The sequence below is a fragment of the Trichoplusia ni genome, chromosome 15, assembly GCF_003590095.1.
Source record: "Trichoplusia ni isolate ovarian cell line Hi5 chromosome 15, tn1, whole genome shotgun sequence".
Taxonomy (NCBI): domain Eukaryota; kingdom Metazoa; phylum Arthropoda; class Insecta; order Lepidoptera; family Noctuidae; genus Trichoplusia; species Trichoplusia ni.
The window spans coordinates 8281738-8291571 of NC_039492.1; the positions used below are offsets into that span (position 1 = coordinate 8281738).

The following is a 9834-nucleotide window of genomic DNA, read 5'->3' on the forward strand; positions in this document are numbered from 1 at the left end:
CCGCTAATTGCGACGAATGTAGAGCATGCGGGACATAATGCTACACCGCGACAGCCCCGCCCGGCGATTGCTGCGCCGGCGCACGAGCACGGTGGTTAATCTAATGCCCGTGGCCGTCGGCTCTGCGTGCACATTTCACCATTCAAGCCTTAAGTAGTCGGCACGCACTATATGTTCATATTCATCATTAGGTTCGCTCTAGGTGACATAAAAAACTAGTCAAGTGCAAGTTCAAAATGTCGGTCAAGTGCATTAGTAAGTATATCATGTACAATAATGTATACTGCTATCAAGATAATAATGTTGTTAAAAAAGTTAATTTTATGCGTCTCTTTTTCTGATAATATAGTAACGTGGTGAGTCTTTAAAATAAAAGTATACGTTTTTTCGTGAACCATTCAACATGATTAAAAACCATTGAGATATTAAGTACTTATGATTTTTTTTTAATATGTATTCTGGTTCTGTGATAAATTGTATGGTCTAGTGACACGTTTACGATGATCTATTGAAAGCGACCGACAGAGACGAGGTCACAATGAAACGGAGATAAAATGTGTAAAATTACAATGTAATTACAATATCGGTAAAAGTAATTAGATGCAAACGTTGTTGTGTTCCATTGTTTCCTTTGGAAGGTACAGAAACCACATATTACTATCACAACTGAACTATACCCGATACCGTTAATAACAAGGCTTGTATCAATAATTGCAGCGAACTATTCTATAATTTCTAACTGTCACTTGATCGTTTCTTGGGACTACTTAGCTATTGTTGTAGGCATAGCAATATGCGCCTACTTAATACTTGCATAGATATTTACGATAACGGGTGTATAGAGTTTAAATGGTACTTAATAAGTGGGAAACATTATTGGATAGAATACCTTTTAAATAGATATATGTAATTACATCAGTCTATCTTTTGTGGTTATCCATTGGGTTACAGCAAGTTATATATATGAGGGTTCAAGAAACGTGCTTGGCCATAGGAAATGTTTCACGAAATGAAGTTCAAAGCCGTAAGCATTTTTCATATAAGTAGGTATTCCTACCATCAAATAGGAGACAAGTGTTATCTATACATTTAATTTTAGACCTTTCTCAAATAATGGAGTTTAAATAAAGTGTTAAAGTTTCTCTCTTAGACCCATGGGTAGGTTACTACATCTAGTTAGGTCGTAAGCTAATAAAATGTTAGAAAAATAAGAATAAAAAAGAATAGCTAAGAAAATAAACATACCTATAAGAAGAGTTATACACGATAAAACAAGTCTTGTTGTTATACGATATTGTGATATTTTGAGTAAATAATTGCAAACGAAATACAGTACCTAATAAAAAGTAGGCTGCTAAGGAAACAGCGATGTTCAGTAGCTATTTGAGTGCACATATTTATTTATTTCTTAGAGTGGTCATAAAAGTGACTTATTTGTAAACCCAAGTTTCAGGCATTCAGACGCCGCGCCGACGTGACTGATATCTCATACCATAAAGTAAATAGGTAGGTTTACTGAAGGACTTACACGAGTGATACCATGTTTTAATTAATGCTATCTCATTATAACGGCAGTCGTTGCGACTGACTCATAATAACTTAACTGTTAAGACGGTTAAGTAGATGTGTATGAAATTCTGTAGGTACATAGTTCGGACGAAAATACACACTTTAGTAAATGATATCTGTGTACGTGCGTTACGTATTTAATTTATTTAGTTTACCATTATTAACATACTTTTTAATTTACAGTAACATTGTCATGTATGTACCTTTATAAAAATACTTTAGGGTTTCATAATAATGCAGATAAACGCACCCATAACATGCGGGTTTTGAATACGGTAAAATGAAATGGTATGTAGCTTTGAATAAATCGTAAATAACTTATGGAATACACTCTTGTCGCCTGTTTTACCCACTGACCGGGTTTATATGCACGATGGCATACCAACTCGGGCAATTACCTGCCAATAAGTAACGTTTCCGACGTCAAATGAACTTTCTTAGTACCTAATTCTCAGCAGACTAATTAAGAGTTATAAGCGATAAATGAGTATGATTTTGCTATTGGTGACATGCTGTTCGGAGAAAGGTTAGATCTCACTTACAGTTGACCTGATGGCTGATGGTAAACAGTGGTAGCTTAAACTATTAATAAGCCAACCAAATTATTATAAGGCTTTGGGTATGATACTCATAGCTAGCCACCTATCTTTCCAACCTTATAAAATTAATCACTCTTACCAGTTACTGGAAGTAAAATTAGACGTCGAATCACAGGGACAGTAATTATGTACCTATAATATCTGAATTTCTCAGGGTAGGCACATGACCTTTCCCTCCACTAATTATTTTAAATCTATCTGTAATATGACTCCTTAAATAAATTAATATTAAACACAATATCAATATCCAAATGTGTCAACCTGATACTTTTAGGCACTCTCAACATACCTAATATCAAATATCAGTCAGGATCGTAACAAAAATCATGTAGGTACTTATATGACCTTATAAAGTCATGTCATCTAACCGACCCTTCGGCATAAGAGTCATTGCCCTTTCTTTCAAATAATAGATACCTACTATATTAGTAAATACCTACTATTTCCGTGCGTTTCATTGAATAGAAGTATTGTGTTGAAAGCCAATTGACGAGTACTTTCGTTAAAATAATGTTCTATGAATCTTGCTAAAACATAAAATGGTTTGGCGAATGTCGGGCCGCATGCTCTTCTTTGACTTAAAGTCAGACTTTGAGATTTGATTTGAGATGTTCTAAAGTTTTGAAAATAGAAACTACAATTTTATATCAAAGCGGGTAACTATTAGTTATATATATTATTAATAATTGATAATAGTGACTATGGTGTATTCAGTGGTCGTATTGTCATTCATTGAAAAACGAAAAAAACGTTCGCAATCTAACAAACAATTTTTTATAACATTTATTTTATCTCTAACAAGCTAAGGTTCAAGCGTGGTCTCTTTATAATTTGAAGATTGAAAAACATAATAATGAGTATTTAAAACTCAAGGATTTTTATGCTGGCAGCACTCATCCGTAGTGTCATATTTTATCTGTAAAATTCTGACAGACACAAGGTCACTACTACGTACGATAAAAACATGTGGAATGTATAAAAAGATTTAAGTAAGTCGTGACTCTTGTCGATAATATGATGGTGAAGTTTGTGTTACTTTAAGGAGCATTGTGCAAATATAATGTTTATGTGATAAAGAGTACTTAACTTGAAATCATTTACTTAGGAATATATTATACAAAATGATAGAGGGATACGGTGCTGTTACCCAAGCCCTTTTAGGGACTCTTTTTACATGGGGTTTAACTGCTATTGGGGCCGGCTGTGTGTTTTTTATCAGAGGAAAACATGTAAGTTTGTTTGGTATATCAGTTTCGATGTATTCAAACTTGGGGAACTTCCAAATAGACTTTAATTTGTTTGTTTTTATTTTTTTGTAGAGGAAATTACTTGACGTGTCATTGGGTTTCGCTGCGGGTGTGATGACCGCAGCGTCATACTGGTCTCTGCTAGAGCCAGCTATTAGCATGTGTAAAAGTTCAAGTAATTATGGATCTGAGGGGCAGTATGCATTTTTACCAGTTGCATTTGGATTCCTGTTTGGAGCTGTGTTTGTTTTTGGAACTGACAAGTTCCTGGATTACTTAGGAATAAACTCGACCAACATGATGATTAGTGAGTACATTATTTTACATTGTTTATTTTTTAAAGTAATTCCTTGTTATAAAACTAAATTAACTGAAAACCATGAAAAATATCTGAATTTTCTCAGGCAATTAGAACTACTTTGTTAAGTGTTACTATTTTGTATATCATTAACAATATATTTATTTGAGTATATTTCTATTTTGATATTTCTGGCATTTCATATTTTTCTAAGTCTAAAAGCCTGCAAGATTAGTCTAAAAACTTTTAAATTATCTAAATTGTACATGAATAATAGCTCATATTTAATTTTATCGCTAAATAATAGCTTTTGAGAAGGTGTTAAAATATTAAGTTAATAATGATGAAAGAAATTCATTTATTTGCATACCACATAAAAATTTTGATATCAAACAATCAAGACTGGAATGTATAAAATAATTACAAAAAAAAATGCTACTGAAAAAAATATTTATTTTCAAATCAACAAGTCATTTTTACTTAATTAATATCTATATATTATATTAGGATACATAAATATATATTATATTAGGATATATTACTTAATTAATATCATAAACATTCTGTAATAAATTCTTATTATCATTGCCAGACTTTATTAATTTATGTTCAATTATTTGATGAATGAGCTATTGAAATGAGAGAAATGTATGGATACAATCATTGCTGTAGTGATAGCTTTTATTACTATTGATGTATGCGACTATACTGAATATGGATCATTAAATCAAATATAAATAATCATATAGTATAACTCTGTCCATAGTGTGTAGGAATCTCTCCTACACACTATGGACAGAGTTATACTATAAGACTTAGATTAAGAACACTTTCAGTTCCAGTTTTGAGTGGTTAAGATGTTTTAATTATACTGGGTAGTAGAATTTTGAAATTATTTGATCCAAAATAATAATCTGACTTTTTAATTCATATTATAATAATATTTTTTGTTATTTATTTCTTTCATTATTGATAGCTAAAAACAATGTTTGAGCTGCTTATTCCTAATCACAATTTTTGCTACAATATTTTTTTAGATGTTTTAGTCTCTTACATTTTTATAAATAATAATTATGTTAATTTGTTTTAAAATAGTTTTTTCTTTTTGTTAAGAGTAACATTGTTTATCTTAACAGCGCTTTACAAAAATTGGCAAAAGAGTATATTAGCAATTCAATAAAACTTGGCGAGTGTGACTCTGAGGGATTCCGACGGCTCCAATACAAGTTTATTATTCTGCAAACTATTCCTTAACTGTAATTTAGATTTCGTTATTTGTTGTAGTAGGGATAACAGATGTACATCAACTGTGAAAATTTCAACTATAACAGTTCATGAGATGGAGCTTAGAAATATTACATTTTCTCATTTCATTTTAATATTTTTATCATTTCAATATCAGACTATCAAACACAAAAAAATTCAAGGCCACATACATGATAGCATTTTCTAAGACAAGGTAAATTTTTTGACAAAATCCACAGCTAAGAATTAAACAGTTCTTCACATTCAATACTTAACCAATACTGGTTTAACAGATGTCAATGATGTTCCTTATTTTTATGGAAATTTATTGGAAACCACAAAATTTTAATGCTATTTTAACACAAGTTTGTATTCTAGGAAGTATTTAATTAAAAACCTTGTTTATAGTCGCGTATTTGTTATCTTATACTCACCGTGCCTTTTCGATTATGTGCTCTCATTCTTACTTATAGGATTTGAATGTTATCTTGATGATATCTGAGAGACTTAGCTACTACAGCAAGTAAAATACATATTTAACATAATAATATACAAATTATAGTATGTATATTATGTCTAAACTCAATGGTGTTTCGTTATCATGTTTTACAAACAAGCTATTTATTTTATTTATGTAGGATTATATAACTTTAGTTAGCACTAAATACAGGCGTAATGTAATAGTGACTTACTTAACTTAATTACTTAGATGCACGTGAACAAATTAAATGCCTTGAGAGTTAGTACTTTTATGATAAAGTATATAATTGTAAGAACATGTTCAAAACCACGATTGCAGAGAGTTAAACAAAGGAAAACGATAACAAACTAAATGAGTAGGTACTTGTATGCAAATGTTATCAATAAGATGCATACGTTTTGTAAATATTTTTAATTAATAGCAATTCTTCACATTTTGATTTGTATTTCAGCTTACCTTGAACTATCAAACATAGAAAGTGTGTTGTAATGAATTCAAATTCTACTTCTAATCAACTCATTGAATGACATAATCCTTCAATTTTATCGCATTTAAAACTCTAAATTACATATTATCCTTATCCATATCTTTATCACAATTATCGTAAATAAGTTAACTGAATAAATTAAACGTTTGTGATCTAATCTTAACGATGTAACGTTTCAGCGATAACGAAAAGTAAAGATTCTAAGGAGAAATTGGAAGACCTGGAGATGATGACAGCTCTGAACAGGCGGCCGTCGAATCCGACCAGCGTGGTCACCATGGAGCAGCCCGCCGACTTCGCGGACTGTATCAGCAACCAGCACACTGCGCAGCGCCGCAGAGGACATCACCACTCACATCACTCGCTGGTCCGTCACTATACCATGCTATTTCATACATATGCTTAAAAGACATACAGACACAAATGTTATGCAACTTGTTATTGATCTACATTGGAGGGGTTGACTGATATAATATTTACATAAACAGATTTAAAGCGACTTAATTCGTTTAAAGTTGTTTACATAAATCTTTTTAAGTGTTTCTTATGCAAGCTAGGCAATTCGACAACAATTCGTCTTTTATAAGTCGCACTGAGAACTTAGGTAAAAACGTACACTTCAAATTAAGTTAGACGTGTTGAAACTCTTTCCTAGATGCAAAAGTCTAGTCTGGTTACAAAAGATCCTACTGAAAACAAAATAAATTAATGCGTGGTTAGTGAAACAATTTTAAAATATGCATTTTATGAGTAACTATAATAGTGATTAGTTTCAGTACTAACCATTAATTTTGTACTGGTTTATGACAAGTTTTAAATTTAGTCACGACAACCTTATCTGGTACCCTGGTACTGGTTATATAATATTGCCGTATTCTTAACCTTTTCGACTACATAAGTAACACGCAATAAACATCGAGTCTATCCAATATTTATTGTTTGGTCCAAATTTTTTTTATACTTGCGCCTCAATATAAAGGCTTGATAGAAAACGAGGTCGTAGACGGTAGGAACGTTATACATTATTGTAAAAATAAATATAAACATAATAAATATTGTACACTGGCTGTTACCCGCTCGAATGTCGGCTATTGCTGGAAAAACATTACCCTCTTTTCCCGACGCAAAAGGATTAGCGCACGTGGTCCTCCAAGGTGTCACTTACCTTCTTGCCAAATTTCATCGAAATCGGTCTATCAGTTTGAGTTTCAATGGTAACAAACATACACCAGTCACGTACTTTGGTTACATTTAAAATATTAGTGTGAGGAATCAACGGTTTGCCGTACTTATAAATTAATATATATTTCAGAAAGTGGGTGAGAATGGTGAAGGTGACCGTCGTGATAGCGTCACGCGGTCGCTAGAAGCGCGGCAGTCGCAGTGGAAGCGAATCATGCTCCTCGTTGTGGCGATCACCGTGCACAACATACCTGAGGGGCTCGCCGTCGGAGTCTCGTTCGGAGCCGCCGGTTCATCGGACGAGGCGTCCTTCCACACGGCTAGGTAAGTAACAGGCTATTTATATAACTATTGAAAAAACCTCACACATAAGGAAAAAAAGTCAATATATCAACCTTATTTGAATTTTGTACCCACAGCGCCATCTACCGGTGCGGCTTTAAATTATCAACCTCGTTGATGAATTTGCATTCTAAAAGCAAAATCTAAACATGCTTCCATCTAGCGGGATCCACAGTAACTTATATCACTCGTTGTGCTCTTGCGTCAAGTAGACGTTTGTAGAATATTTTAGTTCTATTTAAAGTGGTATAGGTGTCGCTACTAGTAACGAAAATATTTTAGTTAATGTGATAGGTAAAATAAGGTATCAAAAGGAACTTCATAAAGAGATAACCATGCCTTGACAGACTGTTTTTTATTAAAGTGATGCATTTGGTTTTTTTTGTATTCAAATGTAACTTCTACGTATTTAAGTCTCTATCGAAACAAACCAATGTTAGTACATCATCGATTCCTAAAAATCGATTGTGTTGTGTAACTGTTCTTTCAAACGACATTTCGTAGTCATGGCACTTGATATTCAATACTTCTTGGAAATTATGTTTATTTAACGGCTTATATTGTGAGCCGTGTTAATTCTGCTAGCAAATTATTCTATAAATACTTAAATAGGATAAATACCTACGTATATGTGCTGTCCGCCATTTTGTTACGTCAGAAGAAGGAACGCGAGGCACCGTTGCGGCGGCGGCTGCGCAAGCATTTCATTGATAAGTTGCGGGCGCGAGCGGGATGCAGCTAGCCGTCTACGGCTGCACTATGGCTTGTGCATCAGACCCGCTAGCCGAGGTTAACAATACAAGCTTGCGCCAACTTTACTCTAATTTATTGCGATCTTAAACATCAAATACGTACCTATCTAGACCGGTGCTTTTATTAGTCGAGTTTGTCACTGATCTGTATTTAGTTTTTTCAAACTATAAATAAATACAATTTCGTATAAGATAAACATCGTCGAGAATTGTCTCGTTTCGACTCAACGAATGTTTGGCATGAGTCGTCACACGCCTACTTGCCTTTTGGCATGAGGATTGCAATTTAAATTAAAGTAATATTGCCAATTCATTATGAAACTTTTGTGTCTCGTTTATGTTAACGCCTTTTGTCCCTATGCTGTTTTTTGTATGTCTTGATCATTAAGGTATAAATTACTGCTGACTCTAGCTCTGTAGAAATCAGTCGAGCTTCAGACTGATATCGCAGTTATGGGTGTTAGGTTAGGTCCCTCCAAGTTTAGATTAAGCGAAGCAATGAAATGCAAAGCCACGGTGTTGGCAACGTCGTTCATTTGTAGTTGCGTCGAGTGGAGCCAAATCGCGTGGCCGCGGGGGCATCGACCGGCGCGCCGGCGCAGACGTTGCCGTCACCGCCGCCGAAACTGCCCGATGAAACTATTTCACTGAAAAATTCGGCGGCGCGCGCCGTATCATTGAAGTCAACCTTGGCGATTTGTCGCGTCGTCTATACTGACGCGTGGGTGCCTCTCGAGCATATTCATAACTGTTAAATATTGGCACCTCTCACTAATGTACGCGACGCTACCGATGTCTTCGAAAGATTCCAACTACTCTCATTTGTTACAGTTTCCCAGAATGTTTGGTAAATTCATCGTTGATGTCTATTACGGTCTATGATACTATTTTTGTCAGTGTTTATGGACACTCATAAAAAAAAATCAGTCCAAGGAATTACCCATATTAATTTCGTTTGTTATTGCTAACACTTATAATTTTTGGACAAACATAAACTATTGATGACAGATTTTAAAATTCACCAAAATTCTTTTTGATAGAATTGATTTTAGAAGTATTAAACTAGATGAAAGAATGCGATTTGTGTAAGTCTGCGCGCGAAGAAGTTCAGTTGGTCCGAGCGCTCCGCGTAATGGCAGGTAACGAGGCTTCGAGATACCACTCAACGATTCCTTTGTTCCCGCTTGTTATGCAGATTGCCCTCCCTCTTATTACGCTTATAATTGCGCTTTCTTTAACGATCTAACGTTTATTTATTTTTTGTACTTTTTTACAATAATATTATTGACCCAATGAACTGTTGTTTATATTGTATAACAGTAGACATCGTTACTTGTAACATTTGTCTTCCATGGTAAAATTAATTTCTTGATAGCTGATAAGTACCTAGGAGGTTGTCACAATGGGTAGTATGGAAACTCAAAATGTAGGGCTGATCTAAACGGAAAGCCAGTTGGATTTATGTACTGTTAATGTAATTGACAGCTGCCTTTACAAACCTTTCGTAAAGTGCATGTTCAAGTAGATGAAAATACTACTCAAGGCCCGATTAAAAAAATTAAACGTTATCCATCACTTGATATTTTCATAAATAATCCGTATGAAAAGTGTGAGCGTCGTTCATTACGATGG

The 9834-nt window shown here is 34.0% G+C and overlaps 1 protein-coding gene across 1 annotated transcript in view; it reads left to right on the plus strand.

Annotated features, from left to right (window-relative positions):
- The first annotated feature begins 3101 nt into the window (after positions 1–3101).
- Positions 3102–9834, plus strand: part of LOC113501271 (zinc transporter ZIP11-like) — a 27559-nt gene continuing 20826 nt past the window's right edge. The window contains exons 1-4 of the mRNA XM_026882368.1: positions 3102–3397; positions 3488–3722; positions 6106–6293; positions 7239–7432. Of these exons, the coding sequence (XP_026738169.1) occupies positions 3290–3397; positions 3488–3722; positions 6106–6293; positions 7239–7432 (725 nt within the window). The 5' untranslated portion in view covers positions 3102–3289. The remainder of the gene's footprint in view (positions 3398–3487; positions 3723–6105; positions 6294–7238; positions 7433–9834) is intronic.